Below are 20,893 nucleotides of genomic sequence, written 5' to 3'. Positions count from 1 at the left end.
CGCAGAAGTCCCTCATGTTGCCACACAAATATGAAAAACAAGCTCTGGGAACATGCCGGCTGTGATGGCACACCAAGTTGTGTGGTGGTGCCAGGGGTGGCAGCTTGTCTGTTCGTGTAGCGTGGTGTGCTGGTAGCTCCAACCTGCCTGGAGACAGGAGGTGTACAGATTGAGCAAGGAGAACACCAGGCTCCTCATCAAGAATTTTAATGGCTTTGTTTTTCTCTTCCTTCCTGTCTCGTTCCACATCGCATGATTCATCATGGAATGGGAGAGGACACACCTGCAGTCTCTGCATGATGTTGGTGGGCCCACTTGGCTTAAGTGAGGGATAAATGCATGTTGGTGGTGATTTTGCAGAGCAGCACATGCAGATGGAGTGAGAAACCGCTTTTTGTGTGTCAGACGGGTTTAAAAGTGTACTTTGCTCAGTGGGAAGCTACAATTGGTAGTGAATCATCCATTTCTCTGTATTTGCAAGTGCACTCGGTATATATACAGGAAACCTCGCACAATATATGAGTCTATCTAGCCTGAAATACAATAGGGAAGGAAAGAGTCCCCAGCATTTGGTGCCCCGCCCATTGTTGATACCCCAGCAGTTACTGTAAATATTTGCATGGGTGAAATGAGGGAACAAGGTGTACTTCCTGTTGCAAGAGAAATACTGAAGCACATAGCACACTTGTGAGGAAACTGTCTAACTAAGTAATATCACTCCACCCATTTATACAGCTCTCTGCTGTAACTTTGCTCTAATGTTTAAAATACTTTCGATCAATACAAGGAAATTCCTTAGGTGGGGTCTGATACAAATCTGACATTGAATAAATACACTCTCTTTCTCTGAAAATTAAAATGTTAAATATATAAGCAACGAAACACACTCTTCACTTCATGCTTCACTTGGTATGACCGTTAGCTTATGGTGGCTAATGTTAGCTTATGCAACAGACACAACTGTGTCAGTTCTCTGACTTAAAGGAATAGTTTGACATTTTGGGATCCACTTTCTTGCTGAGAATTAGATGGGAACATTGATACCACTCTCATATCTGAACAGTAAATAAAACGTTTTTATTTACTGTTTACAGCTGATTAACTTAGCATAAAGACTGGAAACAGGGGGAATCAGCTAGCATGGCCATGTTCAAAGCTAACAAAATCTGCCTACCAGTAACTCTGAAGTTCACCAATTCATATGTTGTATCTCATTTATCTAATTTGTACAAAATGACTATTCTCTTCTTATTTTCCTAGCCTATCATTATCCTAAAAACATCAAGCAAACATCGCATGTCACTTAAACAGAAAAGGAAATGAGTACAAAACAACGTTTTAGCTGCTTATTTTATGAATTTATTTCCAAATGTAAACTTCACTATATCATGCATACAAGTTATGACAACATACATTATTCAACAATCTGTTATTTTTCATATTTGCATAGGACATGGTCACAATATATTGTCTAACATGTAGAAAATAATGCCATAAAAAGGTACAGCAGAGCAGCTAAGACCAGCACATTAAATGTGTGTAGAATCCGAGGAACTGTACAACTGTAATACTTGTATGTAGTGATTTTGGTTTGCTGAGAGAGAAAAAACAAAATGACACCTGAAGGTTAGAGTGAGGTCATAAGAAAATGTACTGGCCGTAGCTGAGTCGAGAGTTATTTACAGATTAGATTATACTGGTGCTGAAAGGGGAAGCAGCACCATGGAGTCACTACAACAGGCAACTGATGGTGATGGGCAGAGGACAAACACACAGAGGTATCGAGAGAGCAACATTACACTGAGGAGGTACACTGAGGACAAACAGGTACAGGAACCAGAACCAAAAGGCTGGTGGGTGGCTCTCTCTTTGTAATTAAAGGGAGGTCATTCACAGCACGGTGTGCTGCATAACCTGGAACAGACTAATCCTGTAAGGGCAAACATATCCAAAGCTTGAGCAAAAGACTTTTTTTGTCAGCATGCATTTCTACGGTAAAGAGCAAATGCCGCACAGTGTCAGTTTGGGCAGTCAAGCAAGACCACATGGTCAGTGAAGGGTACAGACAGATGTGGTCTACTCCTCTGCATGGTCCTACTCACTCAGTCTCTTTTGTTTCTTGTCTTTTTTACTAGTTTGCTTGTAAGATTTAACAGGTTTTGTTCATTCAAGTGATTTTCAAAAAGAAAGAAAAAAAGAAAACAAAGTTGCTTATTTGTGATGTAGAAAAAGGTCCATATCAAGCACAACATCCATTAATCAACACTTACAGCATATAAAGTTGAACCCAAATGTCCAAACTGGGTTGGGTTCAAATTTACTGCCACATTCATCTTTCCCTTCATAACCTTTGGTAACAACTTGTAACTGTGGAGCCTTTGATGAGCTGCGAGAACTCAAAGCCCCTTCTCACTCTGAACAACCACTCTTTCCTATTATGGCTGCCTCTTAAAACATTATGTCCCGAGCTTCAGGGCTTTGTCACAAGGGAGGACATGCATCAGTATGTCCTTGTCTTTTAAATATTACATATTATAATACTTAACTAAAATATTGCATGTATGTTGTTCATTCAAATTGGCTAAGCCTATAGAGCCTGCAGAGTAGAAAGGAGAGACTAAACCACTGGGAAATGTTGAGAATGAGAAACGTACCTTGTGCACAACTCACAATGTGTAAAACCTCACAGTCAAGACAGACTTCGATTCATAACCTACAAAAACGCATCGGGTCCATGAAAGCAGCACATTTATAGCAAATGCAATTTTCAATCCTTTGGAATGGTTGGGCGTTCATCATCATTAAGATTGTTTATGTCAAAAAATACCTGCAATAAGCCATTACACATTGCTAGAATATTGTACAGCCAAAAAAAGAAAGTAAAAATTAAATAACAAGAACCAAATGAAAACAAAGCTACACAATCAAAATGTTTACATAAAGCAGAAAAGAATTATTAACTTAGAGCACTTGCATATCAAATATGCAGAGTTGCTTCTTTAAATCCTGTACATTACATAAAAACATGTCACACTTTATAAAACTGTACAAGTTTGTTAAATGTCTGATAGTAGCTAGATTTTTTTACCCTCAACTTTTGTATCTTTATGAAGTTACCATTATAGTTTTGGCACACAATTGCATCGATCATGCTTGTACACTGAGACCAGTCATGAAGATGAGACAATCTGATCAGTGATATATTCATGTAATTAATATGATTTTTAAAAATAAGATTCATGTTAGTTCTTTACATACTAGGCAGCAACCAATTCACTTTAATATAATTTTATAATTAGCAGAAAAAATATGAACTGGTACACCGTTAGCATCTTGTAGAAACCTTGTATTTCCATTTTGTAGTTGTTTAAAGTCCTTTTTTTCTTTGACAGATGTCGAAAGCTGTAATGTGGGATTACAATCATAATGTTGGATTAAAAAATGCTGAAGTGAAGTTTCAAAGTAAATTACAGCTGACATCATCCCTCATGTAAAAAATGTTTAAACTAAGATAAATACATGAAGCTCAGTAGAGGAGGGGTGTTTTAAATATCTGTTTAACGTAAAACAATAAAAATAAGGTTTTATTATTTCCTGGAAAGATTACGTTTAGAATCTACAAGGATGTGCAAGACCCTGACAACATGGGAAGATTATATAAAATTTAGCCCAGTGTTTTTTTTTTGTTTTGTTTAGTTTTACAGTTTCTTTCTGTCTTCCTTTCTTCATTCAAGTAGAGACAAATAAAACCACCAATTATTTGTGCTACTCATCAAGCAAACGTAAGCTACATGATGGATGTTTTGAAAAGATATGAAGGTACAACAAAAGTCAAATATTTCAAGAGGTATGATTTTTGAAAAATATACAAGCATTTTATATGAGACAAATAAAACAATAATACAAAATCATGACTACATTGCTAACTCACAATGCTGTGGTCTCTATTGTTATGGAAAACTTTCAAAAGAATCTAAATAATAAAGAAAATGAGTCACTATCTGAAATTGTCGAACATAGAGGTCAGGATGTTCAATACCCCAAACCAATTTGTTTTCTGACTTGGAGGAATTTTTGGATAACAGGCTAAATGGAATAACCTGCATCCTGACATCAACAGAGTATTAAGTGTCTCTGATAAAAGGGGTGAACCCCATTTACAGGGATAAATGTATTATGTTTAACAAAATACGGTGCCTTTAAACAGCCCGACAAAAACAGTCAACCTTATGCTGAGATATATACGAAAGAGATGCTGAAATGACCTGAAGACAATGGAAAATCTAGAGAAAAAAACCAAAATAAATCAGACTATACACCTTTCTCCAGAGAGGTTCATAATCATTTGACAACAAAAGCAAGTACAGTAAAAATGGACATGTACAAAACTGTGTTCAATGGCCTTTTGTGTTGAATTATTCAAGTAGATTTGGTACAGTGAGAATAAAAGTTATGAGACACTCATGCCTGTGGAGGCCTATATGTGACTGGTGCAGTCTGGATGGATGGTTAGACTGGGATGTTTACACTGTCACAGTCGGTTTATTTTCAGATGGTAGGAGCTTCCTGCCTACTGTAAGTCCACTGACACTAAAGGGTCAAAGGTGTTTAAAGGGGCGTTTCACTGAAAAGAGCGCCCAGTGCTTACTAAGGCACATAGCAAGACTGTAGGATGTTATGTAGACATTATAGGCAGGAGCTGGGCCCCGCGAGGAGGCGTCCTGTGTTTCCAGTGTGGTCGGACACTGACCAGCAGTGAGCACCAAGCACCCAGGAACACTGGGGGGAGTGCGCTGGCAGAACTTTCTGTGCACAACTGATGTTACAACAAAAATCCACAAACTGTCCCATATATCTGCTTTGCGGATGTCGACCCTGAGGTAAATGTACAAATTATGGATTAAGAAAGGGATTCATGAAACCTGCTTGAGGGTGAGCTACTTTTTTTTTTTGCAAGAGAAAGTTACACTACAAACCAAGTCAAAAATTGACTATAACAAAACAAAAAAAAAAAGAGTCATCGATAGATGCCACACAAAGCTGCTCAACAGCCATTTGAAGAGTTTGTTTTTAAAAATCAAAGTTTTTTTTTTCCAGAAATGGTAAATGTAAAACCCTCTCAGTGCTTCTTTCACAAAGAGCTGCTGATCAGTGGCATTCAAAGTGTCATCTTTCAGCCTGGAATCTATTTTAACATTAAAGAGGGTCGTTGTTGTTGTTTTTTTAAAACATGTGGTGCTTTTAGGAAACTACTGCATTTGATCCAAATAAGGGATGTTTTCTTTCTGGAGGATGTGACCGAGCTGATTCTTCACAACTTTAAAGAGAGATGGCTGCTGTGGAGAACGAGGGACAAGGCCGGCCATTCATGAACTTACACCTGCCAGATCGCCTCAAAAACCCTCTACGCTTCCAAGGCGCAGTTGTTAACATGCATATAGTGTGAAGCACTGGACTGCAGGGTAAGAGTCGTTGGTAGAATGAAGCTAGCACATGCAATTTATGATGACAACAGTCTGGAGGGGTCTGACAGGACCAAATACATGGATGCAACCATTTCCGGCCATAGTGCTGAAGCATTAAAAGAAAATGTAGGCATAACACAGACTGGCTGGGCTGCAGCAGTTTTGATAGTGGTTCCCGCTTCCATGGAAGGTTTACTGTGCCTTTTGCCTGACTTATTGAGGCATGTCTGTCTAGAAACACAAGTCAGCTTTCTCACGGGACATCTGAGCTTCACAGGGAGGACGACGTGAGGCTGGTGAGCACTGCACTTTGCTGATATGTTCGTTTTGGTTCAAATGTTTTTACAACAGTTTAAAAAGCCCCCTTGTTGCGAAAGAGAAGTTTGAAAGCAGCTGTTTTAGAGCTCTGGTTTATCACTATGAATTTGGAGCGACATTTTCCTTGGCATTGTGAAATTTGACTCTCCAGCAGTAGTAGAGGATTTCTCCCTGTGCTTAGGGTGGAGTTTGGTACGTCCCACCTACACTGCTAGCGTTGTCTAGGTAGTACTGTTGTTCATACACTTCTCTCTCTACTCCTATCCTACAGGTTGGACAAACCCGCTAATTACAGCCATTTTTCTGCTCACTGTTTCTACAGTTAGAGGGAAGAAGGAGGAGGAGATAGGGGGTGTCTGCGACTGGGTGTCTCCTCCTCTGTGCTGCTCAGTTTATGATAAAACTTCTCCTCTTTTATCAGCACCTGCCCTCTGTCTATTCCAGATAGCTGCTTTGTGCATTCTGTGCTCCACCATGCCCAGCACAGCAAAGCTCTGCCCAACACTCTGGCCTACATTTGAACCCCCTTATGCAATTTGGCAGAGTTGGAGCTTCGCCACTCTCTGACAGGACAGGTAGAGCCAGATGGGCGAGGGAGCACGCCCCAGGAATGGCATGTTAGCACTCCTGCTGCGGGCTGTGAATAGCTTTTTGTGGGATGCAGCTGTTTCCTCAAGGGAGGCCACAAAAGGCAGAGCCACAAGGAGGGAAGTGAGCAGGCTGTCTGGTTCTACCTGTGATACTGCCAACCACCAGCCACAGGCCTCAATGAAGGGCAGCTTACAAGACTGAATAGAAAGATTTCATTCACTCTTGTCTTTGGTACTTTTTCCTATGTGCTTCAGAGAGGGATAGACATTGTTACAACTAAAGTCCCCTTTGTGTCCATTTTGTGTGAAATACTGGCTGATGATATAGCACTTTAAAAAAAAAAAAAAAAGCACGAACAGCTGCTTTAAAACTTAACTGTCTCTATTTAAAGGCTAAAACGTTTCTTAAACGGAGTAAAACTGTTTACCCAATATAACCTGATCCTCCCACCATGCAGATTTACACAGTATATACTGCACACCGCTGTTTAATGAAATACATATTTAACCCAGTGTAATGGCAACTGAATGTCGACGTTGCAATGGAGGAACAGATGTATTTTGTTTACTGAGGTGAAGGTTTGGGGATCGTCTTGTTAACACACAGCAATTGCATTGCATATGAACCCCCCAGAGCACGAGGACATGAGTTCTGTGTACGATTGACCGTATGACCGAAGGGCTAGTTTTCTTGACAAAAAAAAAACTAAGAGTGCAAAATTGTGTTGAGTGTAAGGCTGCTATATATGTACTGTATGTTTCTCTTCACCGTGTTCATTCTTTCAAGCTAACAAGGCCATCCCTGAGCAGGGCGTAAAATTCAACCCCTGTTGAATTTCAGAGTAAAGTGATGAGTATATTGTGCAGTCAATGTGAGTACTGTGAAGTACTGTGGTATTACAGAAATAGCAACTGTCTTCAATCCTGAGGTGTGTGTATAACCCCTTCTCCTCACCCGTTAAAACAACAAAAAAAAAAATCAAAGAAAACCCCATTTTGATATGACTTGTCAGGGTGTCTGTTTTTTTCTTCTAAACCTTGTTTAGCTGACTGAGAACATACATTGGACAACTAGCCATGATCAGAATCTAAAAAAATACAGACATATGGTACAGAATGTAAATATTGCCATCTGGGAAAGGCATTACCTTCTTTTAGGATCACACAAGTAATTGCACTACTACAATAAGCAGTTATGTACAGTATGGTACACCACAGCAAGCGCAGGAATAGCAAAGGGGGGTTGCTGACAACTGTGCAACACAAGTGTTAGGACAAAAACACAGGCCTCGCAGGTCAGAGGCAGAAAGTGCGACTGGGTTTCAGTTTAAGGCGAGTTGGCTGGGCTGAGGGCGGGGCTGAGGGTGGGGCTGAGGGTGGGGCTGGAGGCATCCGAGCGGCTGTAGTCGCTGAGGGAGCTGGGACGTGTGGTGCTGCCGCTGCTGCCGCCATGGGGCCTCTTCAGCATGCCGGGCTGGAAATCTGAGTGGCGTCGTGCATGCTTCATGAGGTGGTCGCTGCGCATGAAGCGCTTGTCGCAAAGCGGGCAACCGAACTTCTTCTCCCCCGTGTGGGTGCGGTAGTGGCGTGCCAGCTCATCTGACCGGGCAAACTTCTTACTGCAGTCGGGCCAAGTACATGGGAAAGGCCGTTCTCCTGTAACACACAGGTGGAAGGAGAGACTTCAGTGTTGGATCACATAAGAAGATAGCAACATTGCATTCAGAACAACAACACTTTATTTTAGCTAATTTAATTTGATCATGTAGCCTGCTTATTGCACAATCTTACTCCATAGAGTAGGCCTTCTTCAAATACACCACACTTTTGTTGCATACCATGCAGTCAGCATTTTACACTTGTGTTTATTTCTGTAAAACCTGAGGTGAGGTGTCTACTGTGAGGTACTCAGTGAACATGTCTGCTGTTATTTTTGTTATGATTGTTGAGCGGTATTGCAGTGCAGACTTTTCAAATCCATCTACGCTTTGATATGCAACAGTAACATTGTAACATTAACAGAAATACAAATAGACATGATGTGCACTTTAATGAGTTACTTATCTCAAACTAACTCTGAAGTCTCTGAAAGTTGACCATAACACAGTACTGAGATGAATGAGAGCCAATAGCTGATGGAAAGCTGGAATAAAACTGCAAAAAAGAGCAATTGAAAATCAAAAAATCAACTAGTCTTGGGGGAATAGTGGGCAAGAATGTAAAGTATGTGTGATTTGTAGTAGGTGGGCCAAAACCTGTGAAAAACATCCTTAAGCGCCTTAGGTTGTAGGTTACAATGACAGTAACTTACAGTATATACAATAAACCAGGTGTTGATAGTGTCAGTGAGTGTAACATGAAACAAATGAAACTCAGTGATGCACCCTGGTGCTCACCATGATCCAAAATGCTCACCACAGTGCGAGTAGTGGCTCATTATGAAGTGTTTACATGTTAACAAGTCAAGAAGACATGTCTGCTGTGCACAGCTAACAGACATTTTTCAAGCCTGCTGAACAAGACTGTGTTGTTTTCTGTGCATAGTAGACTGAGTCATCAAGGGATAATGATCACAAGGTCATTGCTAGGTCTGATAAAGTCAGTCAAGTGAAAGGAAATCAAAACCACCCAAGAGATCTTCAAAATATAAAAAAATGTGAGATAAAAAAGGCTGTAGTGAGACGCGGGACTCAAGGTAAATCACCTAAAAATTGGAACTGTGCTGGAGGAGCTGAAGCAGTTTAATTATCTAAGCCCCAGATGCTAATCACACTCACAATGGTTACCCAGCCCATTTTCTAACATGCAACTATCTGTGACTCTGCACATGGGAAATTACACCCTTCCCCCCTCAATCAGGCAATAAAAGTGGGCTTTGACACAAATCTACTTAAAGCCAGATGGTACAATATATCTTGTGGTTTCCTTCCATTCTGATGTGGAAACAGTGTGCGTGGAGCTTGAATGCAGTGCTCTGCATCCACTGGCCAACATGAATAATACTGTATTCCATTTAGTTCCATTTCAGTGACTTTCTGCCTGACAATAGCAACATCCAGCATTCTAATTTTACCGGCGTGACCTTGCAGTACTATAGCGAAGGGTGGCGCTTCGCACTCTTTTAATATTATGGCACTTTCCTGAGAATAAGGATAGTCAATCATCATGTGCACGCCCATGCTGGGGATTTGAGGTATGAAAAGGAATAGATGGTGTAATGCATGAATGTTTATGAGAGGCACGACAAGTACATAAGAGCAGGCCTGCCAAACACTTCTTTTGTTCTGTGGTTTCCCTCAGGGCCACAATGGAAACAGTGCTGTTCAGCATCAAACAGTATGCTACCTGATGCCTGTGAGTCTCAAAAACAAGAACTCGGTGCACTACTAGTCTCGGTCCCTCCCCCCCATACTGCATGGTTACAAAACATGCAGACAGACAGAGCAAGTCCAGACAGCTCAGTCTGTGTTCCTGCCTCTGACGCCTCACCTCAGCTCCAGACAAACTCAGTCAGCCCTGCCCACTACAGTTCCTGCTGGCTTAGTGTATGTAAACTCTGTAACTGACATGAAGACATTTGCATATACACACACACTGCACACAGCCTTGTCTCCTTTCCCCAAAAACATCCATACTGTTCTCACTCTGCTGCAAGAGTTAACACACAAAGAGCCAATCCATCTGCCCTGCATTAGTTACAATTCATAAAAACAAGGAGGCGGTGGTTGTTTGACCCTATTTACACATCCTGGACTAAACCCTAAAGAAAAGAAGGCAATTTAACTTCGAAGACACTAATCTTGTTGAAGAGATTCATGGTAGTCCGATTTCATACCTTATTAGCAAGAGAAGCAGCCTGTGCTGCCACCTGGCACTGCAAAATGAGTTATTGGCTAAAAAGTGGAGCTAAGCTCTGCGGGCTGCTTAAGGCTCAATAACCAGTGTAACGGATCCAACTACATTAATATTTAACCAGACACCAGAGAGCTAGGCTGAGATATCCAGTCTAACTGCCCTGATACAGTAATGCAGTCATAGTGAAAGCATCAGGTATCGAACAGCAACTCACAGAGACGCATCAAATTATTTAGAGTTCAGTGACTTCTTAGAAAATTCCAAATTAACAGATACGCTGTCCATTTTCACCACCCACTAAATTGCTTTTGGCATTTAGGTCAACGATATGAATATGTATCAAAAATCCTGCTGCTTTATTGTCAGCCTTGAAAGCTTCACTAACATAAAGAAAAAACATGCAATGCCCCAATTAATTGTGCTCCTTTCATTACGTGAGGATCGGGATTTCCATGAGGGCAGTAAAAACCAATTTTCTGGTAACAATGAGGAGGTTTAGGGAAAAGACGCTTTGAACCTGAGTGGATATGATGATAGGGGTTATTACCCTCAGTGGTAGGAGGATGTCTCTCTCTAAGATATTCTAATACACTGCAGATATTACTCAGCATCTCTGTTGGACCCTGCTCTTATTCCCACCATGAATTGTTGTCACAGCAAGGCACAGTGGCGATTGTGACACCAGGCCCCACCGATTGGTTATCCCATCTCTGGCAGCGTCCACATCCAGGGTTTCTCAGAATGTGTCAGTTGCAGAGGGCGAGGGGTGGGGGGGTAATGAAGGAAGCTTTTCCCTAACGAACACAGTGACCCAGTTACCCGTAAAGTGAGTTACATCATGCACCCAAACTGTATCTCTACTAAGCACTAGTGTCCCCCCTCCAAGGCGATGCGATTATGTCACAGGTACTCTTGTTATATAACTGTTCCCTCCGAGGCCACTGGGTCAGTAAATAAACAGCTCATCTCTGCTCCTCTCTCATTCATATCTAAGAATCTTTTGGCTCCTTGGTTTCTGCAGAAACGGTTAAGAGAAATGGAATCTGATTTTGTCTCCCTGTTGTAAGGGATGCTGTCTGCAAAGGGGAGATCAAATCTCTTTTTGACGTGAGCAGCGGCACAGGAACTCAACTCAGTCACCTGCTCCAACAACAGCTACCAGCATTTCAAACAAGAGCAGATAACATTCCTGGTGTGTCCTCGGGCATGGGCCAAACTCACACAGTGTGCAGCTCAAACCTACATGTGAGCCAGCCATAAGAGCGCTAGAGTAAATAGCTCTGCAGGGTGAAGAGGGGAACAAATACAGTTCCTGTGGATACATAAGAGATCACCTTGAAGTTGACTTTGCTCTGCCTGCACGGTGAGAACCCGAGCAGGAAATATCTTTTACGGAGCTCAGAACAAACACAAGGGCCACACTAAACCTGCGTGGACTTATGCAAGCAAACCGCTTCAGCAGTGAAAGTAAAACTGGAGTCAGACAGTAGATCACAGCTCATTAGAGTTGGAGCTACCTCACTTCAGTGCTAGCTTAGTGGCACAGTCAGCTTGGCAGGATGAAATGAGAGGGACACCACTAACTCCAGAGGTAGGGCTCAGCACAGTCCTGTAATTTGGTTGCGTGTTTACAACAGACTATGACCTGTATCCAACCAGGAGCCAGCAGACAACCATCCGTGGGATTTTGGGTAACCCTAAAATGACTGCGTCGCTCATCAGCATAAACCAGTGAAGCAGACAGGGTTAGCCCAACCGAACCCAGCCAGAACAATGAATATACATTATGGCTTTTGCAGCTCCTCTTTTCATTGCTCATGCAGTGGTATATGCAGGCTTCACTTGTGCAAAAATAACAACAAAGTTTTACAAAGTTCTGTGGACTGTGGAGATGAAAAAAAGACGCTACTTGATTTGAAACATATCTGAGATCAGAACTGTTTACATGGCTGCTTGTCTATGAAAAAATAACTCAAATTGCAAAGAAAATCACTATATCAAAACATGTTTTTTTCAGACGCTCTATTCAGAGTTTGTTGCAAACAAGAATAAGTAGTTACTGCAGGAGAAATAGAGGAGCCTCAGGTGCTCGAGATGAGGACCGTCTCAAGTTTGGAAAGAAGCTCAGAAAACAGAGAGGATTTGATCTATCATAATCTTTTGTCTTTATTGAGAGGGACCTTGCTTGCCGTCAAATAGCATGCCGCCCCTTGTGGGCCTATGGCGATCAGGTTGTGAACAATAGCAGCAGCCTATAGCTCCCAGCAGGAAAGGCACTCCTGTAATGCATTTCAATCAGACAGGCTGTGTGTACTAACCGTAACTCACTCCCCTTGTTCTGAACTGAACATGGCAATTGACATTCACTCGGAGACACACAGCTGGGTCGGGTGTGACCGTCTGATTCCTGCACACACTTAGCCATCCATCACTTCATCTCTTTAACTCTTTAAGGGAAAGGTAGGGGTAACCCGCCTGCATTGACCAGCTCATCACATTTGCCTCAATTAGTTAGAGTGGGCACTCTCTTTCAGTCTTGAATGCATGCTAAAACAACCTGCAGCCTTGATGAGTTACAGGTAGTCCCCTTATCGTTTAAACCTCGGTTAACCAAGGACATGCAAACAGCTGCAGCCATTAATGGGTGTTTACAGTTGGTCTGCAGAAGCAGGTGGGAGTAGGGATGCCCCATCATCCGTGACTCTCACTCATGCAGTACAATGCCAGCTCATTCCACCGATGGAGTCTGACACTATAAGCTCAAACGTGATAGACATCCTTACCAACCAGCATCAAACAAAGAGCCATAGCCCTGCCAGATCGTGAGAGGCCTCTCCACACTGCGATAAGAGGAGATACAGGTTGGAGATAGTGCCAGCTATCCAATGTTATACCTGACACAAGTAGAAGAGAGATGTGTCCATGTCTTACAGAGAAAATGCTTATGCCCTCCTTCCCCCAAGACTCCACAAAATACTCCTCATCTCGTGCAGAGGGCCACACCCTTGTGTCGTAGTCTGCCACAGTCTGATTAATCACGCAGAGAAAGGGGACACACCTTACATACCGTAGGGAACATAACAGCCCAACTGGAGACAAAACACTCCCTCTGACATTAGCTCCACAGCCTTCCCTCTCTTATTCCAGATGAGCTGAACACCACACAGTGGATACAGTCAGAGTCTAGCTCTCAGATGGGACCCTGTGAGTGCCGGGCTGACAGGGGTGTTCTCTGCTGCAGAGGTCACAGCCCTTCCAACGTTAATCAGATTAGCTGCAGATGCAGCTGAATAAATGACCTACATCAATGGAGGGCATTGACAGTGAATATCCCGGTATCTTACCCCACCCCCACCCTGCCGCACTGTATATTCTCCGTCTTTGTACTGCAGATCCCTGCCTTGCATGCAAGATGTGGTTTGTGAATAGGAGAGGTGAAAAAAATGCCTAGTGTTCCACAGGTCTGTATCCCTCTTTTCCTGCCGCTGGTAATCGACACCACGCCACAAGCCGTGGCTGGGGCTCGGCCTCACAACACAAAACGCTTCAGCACCTATTTGGCTTTGCAGGCTGAAGAAGATGGGAGGGGCTGGTGTGGGAATAGACAGAGCAGCTTTTATAGAACTACTCCAGAGCTGACTAAAGAATACATGAGCCCTGTGGGCCACTGAAAGCAACAAAGCCAGGGAACTGCCTGACAGAGGCCTGTCAGTATTAGGAGTATCCACCATGCATGCTTCACTGTTTAATCAGTTATATTAGATTTACATTCCAACATTAGTGAGGAACTATCCTACTGTGAGCTTCATGTGTCCATATAGGATAACATATGGACAGCACGTGCACCACCACAAGCTTCAGAGATGTCTTTCATTGAGCATGAACGCTGCACCAAAGGATTAGAGCAGGCAAGATGGTGGCTCCAGTTTGGTTTATTTACATCCCGAGGATAAAGTAGATTTAACTAATACCTTGTTTCCATTGGAGACATACTGTACTGCTACAAGTTGCCTTCACGGGCCGACCAGATTTCATCCACAAGGAAAGCATCTTATCTTACAGCAGAAGAAAACGCATCACTAAATTCATAACAAGACTACGAGTCTACAGTAGCAGCTCTGTGGGGATGTAATTAGGCTCAATTGTGCATTGAGCTAAATGCTAATGTCAGCATGCTAACATTCTCACAATGACAATGTTAATGTCAGTGTTTAGCAGGTAAAGCTTACCACATTCACCACTTTAGTAGAACGTGTTAGCATGCTATCATTTGCTAACTACCACTAAACAAAAAGTATGATTGAGGTGAACGGGAATGTTTTGGTTTTGCAGATATATGGTCATAACCCAAAGTACTGGACAAATTACAATTTTGACCTCAACCAAAAATGTCAACCTCATAGTGGCATAATAGGAAAATCAGGGGATCACCAACGTTATTAGGATTCATCATTCAGGAACCATATATGTCTGAACCCAGTTTGAGACGATGCACCTATTCGGCGTTGAGACTAGACCAGTGAAAACTGACCTGTTAGTGGGTCAAGAGGAAAAGTCAGGGGATCACCAAAGTCATTGAGGTTCATCCTCTGTGGACCATGAACTACTGTACAAAAAAACATGGCAATCTATCAAATAGTTAAGATATTTCAGTCCAGACCACAGTGGTGGATCGACTGATTAAGTCACCAGAATGGAGACAAATGGAAACTGTGAGCATATCCTGACAGAGGGGTCGTCGTTTTATTACACGTCAGGAGAAATACGGCTCAACTGGGTGGGATGGTGGAAATCCTGCCGTGTGGCAGGTAGACAGACTGACCTCTTGTGCCTCAGTAGAGTTTACACCCATTGCTGTGCCAAGGTCAGGCTCAAGCAAGAGCAGGAAAACCCCATCTCCGCCCTGCTACCTCATCACTGCCACCAGCCACGCAGGAACACTGTGCACTCTGTGTAGCAGTGCAGCCAAATATAAAACCACTAGCAGAGATGCAGTATATATAATCAGAGACTCCTGCTTCTTTTTCCAGGTGGAATTTGGGATAATTTCACGTTTTTAAAAAAGTGTCATTAACCACAGTTATTTGGCTTAAAATAGAAAGCATGCATGAATAACTGGGTCTACATGGCAGTGGAACTGTGCTGCCAGGTGGTGCCACTTATTCTTTAGGACAGACAGAAGAGGGATTTACAGCCATCTCGCAGTATTAGAGTCACCCCCAGCGGAACACAAAAGAAGTCCAGACAAAATGCCAAACCAACTGTAAAATATGTCATTAGGCTCTTTGTCTTTGTGAAATATTGACCCTTTTCGTCCCGGTGACTCAAATAGTTTCGAATAGGTCCTGGACACTGACAAGATGGCCTTTTGTGAGGCCCAGCTGTGGGGGGCACAGAGGGCCCAGGCTGTTCGTTCTGAAGAAGACTTGTAATGAGCTTGTCAGGGGCCATCTCTCCTTTTGAGATGGTCGTTTGCATGACACGACCAGAGCAGAGTAATGAGGCTTCACAGAGAACACCATGTACTTCATGACCACAGGACACCTCTTGGGAAAGTGGGTCTTCGTCGTTAGAGTCGGTTATGCTTCTTAAGACAAAGAGTCGACAAAGAATGAATGAAAAGAATCCAGCTGGTGCTGAGAAAAGTCTTCAGAAAGAATAAGGAGCAGTTTCATGTATATGACCTTCATTTGTTCAATTTAAAACTGAGTAGATCTGCGTTAAATGACGGCATTTTGCATACTGGAAGATAAATGTATGTGTCGGAGAAAAACCCCATCCTCCCACACCAGGAGACCAGACAAAAGCTGTCTGGTAACCTTAGTGCCCTGAACTGTGGAGATTCGTCGCCATCAAACTCAATGCAGTATAATGAGCGATTTAAATTCAGCGTGTTCCCCCATGTCTGCTGCATCCTGATGTCCCTCTTACACTGTGAAGAAACTTTAATGAACCCACTTAAAGAGACTCTAAACCGGGAACTGTTTAATAACTTAAAAAGAGAGTTCCCAGTTGCTCAGGATAATCCACAGGTCTTATTCATTTTTTTATCAAATGAAAATTGTTCACAAGGTCTGTGAGCTATACTGTGTATTAATTCATAAAAAACACATTACTGTTGAGTTTGTTTTTGAAATTATGCTTTGAGCACTTTTATTCACCGCATTATACTAGGGGAAAAAATATCACAAAAGCAAATGAAGCTGAAACTATCTTCATGGCTAAAGTAATTCAGGAGTGTTGACCCTTAACAATGTTTCAGTAGTTCACAAAAGATTATATGCAATATACTGATTCAGAATTTAAACAAACATCTTCCTTAATAGCAAGATCATAAAATAAACTAAAAAATACTTTTTGTATGCATGGCTTGAAATGAAAATATTGAAGTCTTTCATAAGATATTACTAGTGAGTGAAGTTCATTTTGAGCTGTAACTGGATTGATTTTCTTATGTGCTGTAGACATTGCATAATAAATACAATGTAGCTCAGGTTTCAGCTCCTCTTACACTCTGACAAATCACACACACACAAAAGGCTTTGAGCGTTAAAGAAGTTGGGGCGAGGGAGCCTTGTCCCTGGCTCTTTGTTTAGAGTCAATAACAGTGTCTGTCGTCCCCCCCCCCCCCCCCCCCCCCCCTCAATTAGATAGCAGTGTTTGGCCGGGACTGACTGGGCTGGAATCCATTCTCTCCTGACTCTGCTAGTAGGGGCTGAAGGGAAGCTCACTGCTAGAGTCTGGCTTTTTGAAAGCACTGCAAGGTTGGCTGAGGCAGCCCGGGTTACCTCAGATGACCACATTCTGGGACTATCCAATCAAATAAGCAGAAAGATCCATTATTATCAGAATTTCTGGGACCCAAACCAATCGTGAAGCCAGACGCCCGGAGCACATCCAAACAGAGAGGCAGGTGAAAAGAAAGGCTTAATAGGCAAAGAGACAAGGGCTGGGCTTATACAGAGGGGGGGGGGAAACCTGCTCTAAAAACACATGGTCGGGGCTGAGGGAAAGCACAGCGCTGTTGCAAGTTTGGCTGAGACGAGGAAGCTGAACTGAGGTGACTCACGTTCTGTCACTGTCCAATCAAATGAGCAGAAACCTTATCTGAAAATTATAGCACAGAAACCAATCACAACACCAGACACAGGCGTGAATCCCAAAAGAAAGGAAAGACTTAAAGGGGAAAGAGACATGGGCAGGGATGATAGAGAGTAATAAGACTGCACTACAACACAGTGTACGAGACACAGACATGTTATGCCCTCTATATAAGTAATAATACTGGAGAATTATGGACCCCTATTTATCTACATACACAAATCAAATCAGTGTCTCATTCCTGTTGTTGACTAATACTGCTTATGCACCACTGCACCAAGCTGCAGTTGATGAACACAATGTGGTGATACTATCCTTATTAAGAATGAATAAAATTGGACAAATCTACGAGGAAATTCACCATATAACAGGCGTGTCCTATGGTGTGTACTTACAGCTTTATTGTGCATTGGGTTTTTTTGTATCACATATGGCATCCATATGAAATTCTTCCAAAGGATATTACATCTGGTGATATAAGGACACAAAGCCAGGCAGAGGAGGAAATCCTGATACAAAGGCAGGTGAGGAGAGAGGAATAGGTAGTGAGACAAGAATCTAGCCATGTAAGGATGGGTCACTGATTTTTAATATTGAGACAAATAAGGGAGAGAATTGTGCAAAAAAAAAGGGGCTCAATGTCAAGATGGTCCCATCATATCTTTAATGATGTGTTTTACTTGAACACATTTCTGTGGGAAAACATTTTTTATATGACTCAAATATGGGTCAAGTTGTTCGCAAGAGGGTGTTTCTTGTGTGAACCAGAGAGATGTGTTTGGTTTCTGGGCTGTCAGGCTGATGTATGCGTGTGTGTTTGTGTGAGAAGAATGGGGGACAGCGGCGGGAAGAGGGAGTGTGAGCTGCAGTCTACAGAGCAGAGAGAGGGAGAGGCTCCTCAGTCGAGGCTCAGCTAGCTGAGTCTGTTGCTGGCCAGATCAGCTGGCAGTCTGTCTAGCGGGGGTGTGGCACATCACAACAAAGGGCTTTTGGGCAGACAGGCGACTGCACAGCTCTTATCAACCCCCTCAATTTGAGTCGATCCACATCTTTCCCCCCCTCTCAGTAACCTATCCTGCGGAATGCAAAGAGCAAATATGGAGGTATAGTCCTTCAGGAAAGTCAAACGTAGCAGACTGCTGATGTGGAGCGCCTTTGGGAGCCCTTCACTCTGCAGGGTGACGGTACACTCACTGGATCGGTCTTGAAAACTTTTTTTTTTGCATGCCGATGTTTTTGCATAGTTGGCTTTATTCTGTGATGTGCGCATTGTTGTTTTTTCTTTCTCGTGTCGCCAAAGTTGGCTGTAGTGAACGCGCGCTGAAGAAAACTGGAAACCTGATCTGTGTAATTTAGTTCAGCGTTTGCACTGCAGGTTTGGTTTGTACATACTGTCCAACGCAGGGAGGAGGGGGGTTGCAAGAGGAAAGCAGTGACAAAGCTCAGAGACTTGAGTGGGAGTGGCACTATTTTTGACTCCCTCCCTCTCCCGAAATTAAAAAGGGCATTACGCAAAGTTCTTACAACTTAAAAAAAAAATCAAATTATTAAACTATTACGCATCAATTATGGCTTTTATTCTAGGCTACTGTGTTTTACTGCCGATTATTCCAATTTAGGGTGGATCAGTGGGTGTTCAGCCGACACACATGACTATAAGGAAACACAGCAGTCAGTCACCCTCCTCTGTAGCCTACAAATCGGGCTGAATGTAAGAGAAACCACACTTCTTATCAGTATTCTTAGTTTTAATGATCCATTCTCATATAGGCAAGGGAACTACAATAAGTCATGTGCACAGCAACAAACAATTGCATCCAATGAAACTGACCTGTATGTGTCCTTAGATGAGCTTTGAGGTGGGATGATTTGCCATAAACTTTCTCACAACCTGAATAGTGGCATTTGTGCTTTTTCTGAGGTGATTCTTGCTCAATTCGACCTCGCGATCTTTTGCCTCTTTGTTTGAGCGAAGGATCGGAGATGGTGGTAGGTGTGGCAGAGTTTCCATCATCTATGAGGTTCGGCATGCTCTCATCCTTGATTTTTGCCTGCTCGGCAACATTGTTGGGAGTCTGCTGGTTAAAATCCGCCAGAATCCGCGCCACAACAAAAAGAGAGGAGTTGTCTTTCACCAAAGGTTCTTTAATTTCCTCTCCGTTCTTAGAGGAGGACGGGGTTTCTGGTTTAATCTCCCTATTCCCTTTAGGAGCGTGAACAATTGCACGACTGGACATTGAAACAAGGCACTCCGCTGCAAAGTGATCCATTTTGTCTTTGAAACAGCCCCCTCTGCTTCTTAATGACATTCAAAAAATAAAAAACGATGGCGTGAGAAAAATACTTGTTCCGTGGTTCCCTTTGTGTGGTGGTGTGTAGGAGGTCGTTCTCATCAGAGATAACTGACTTTATGATCTTACCCGGCTTTCCAATATTGTCAACATCCTGTGAGAGAAACGCCTCGAACAAAAATGCAGACAAGCTCCCTCAGAGGAAAAAATATTTTTGAGAAACCCGAAGTCTTTGATCAGTGCAACGGAGCTGGTGACAGGACCTCTGCAAACTTGGATGCGTTAACTCCCATCGCGGCTTCAAACACTCTCCAGCATAGTGAACGTGTCTCCTGAGCGCCTGTTCCTGCTGGTTGTATCCATGCTGGGGGCGTGTCGACCGGCAGCGCTCGGCAGCATCGTCAGCCCAGCCGCTCATTCATTGGGTGCTGCGTGTCCCCAAATGCACCGAACAACACGAGTTACTTGGAAGTTTCACCACAGGTTGCCTCCTTGCATTCAGATGATGTATCTCACAGGCGACACGGTGATGCACTGCAGAGACCCATATGAAGAGTACATGCGTTATTTTAGGGGTGGCACGTTCTGCAGCACCCTGTCCTACCCAGCATGCATGTGCACTAAGATACTTTTGTAATAATTGTTGAAATTGTACTGGACACCTCTCGGTAGGAATGCAACTAATATTATGCCCATTAATTGATTAATATATATATATATATATATATATATATATATATATATATATATATATATATATATATATATATATATATATATATATACATTTGAGAAACTGAAACCAAAGAATATGGTATTTTTGCTTAAGACTAATATGAATTAAATTATGAATCAATAGTCAAAATAACTGATCTTCTGTGATCCACTGCTTTTTCAGACCTACTATGAGTAAAAAAAACAAAAAAGATATTAGTTGATGGAAAATCAGTGTTGAAGTATTAAGCATTTTCTCTTTATTCGCTGAATGTGCAACATCTTTGTCATAAACTGCTGTGTTGAGGTGAATCTCAATAAAAGCCATTATGTCACAGTGACTTCCCCTGTTTCATATAATTCAATCACAAATGAGGAAATCATGAAGAAAAGCACACAAATAACATTACTGAGACAAGGGAGTCGTCTTTTCTGCAAAACGGGCAGCAGTTCATCATCAGCAAGCTGTCCCTTATAGTTTGAATGATATTGTGTCACCTTCTTGGAGCCACCAGCACATTCTGAGGCCATTGGCCAACGAGTCGATGCACAAGCAAAG

General features: G+C 42.5%; 1 protein-coding gene across 1 annotated transcript; it reads right to left on the bottom strand.

The window, feature by feature from the left end:
• Positions 1-1,336: 1,336 nt before the first annotated feature.
• klf13 (Kruppel like factor 13) lies at positions 1,337-19,989 on the bottom strand. Its single transcript, XM_068723986.1, has 2 exons — positions 19,161-19,989; positions 1,337-8,029 (listed from the first exon to the last, which is right to left on the bottom strand). Exons 1-2 carry the CDS (start codon positions 19,636-19,638, stop codon positions 7,701-7,703), a joined length of 807 nt encoding a protein of 268 aa, XP_068580087.1. The 5' UTR covers positions 19,639-19,989; the 3' UTR covers positions 1,337-7,700.
• Positions 19,990-20,893: the final 904 nt, after the last annotated feature.

Source organism: Cebidichthys violaceus, unplaced genomic scaffold, assembly GCF_023349555.1.
Source record: "Cebidichthys violaceus isolate CVI_PGR_0920_01 unplaced genomic scaffold, fCebVio1.0.p SCAF_3, whole genome shotgun sequence".
Lineage (NCBI taxonomy): Eukaryota > Metazoa > Chordata > Actinopteri > Perciformes > Stichaeidae > Cebidichthys > Cebidichthys violaceus.
Note: the sequence above shows the minus strand (reverse complement) of the source record. Positions and strands in the feature narration are given on the sequence as shown.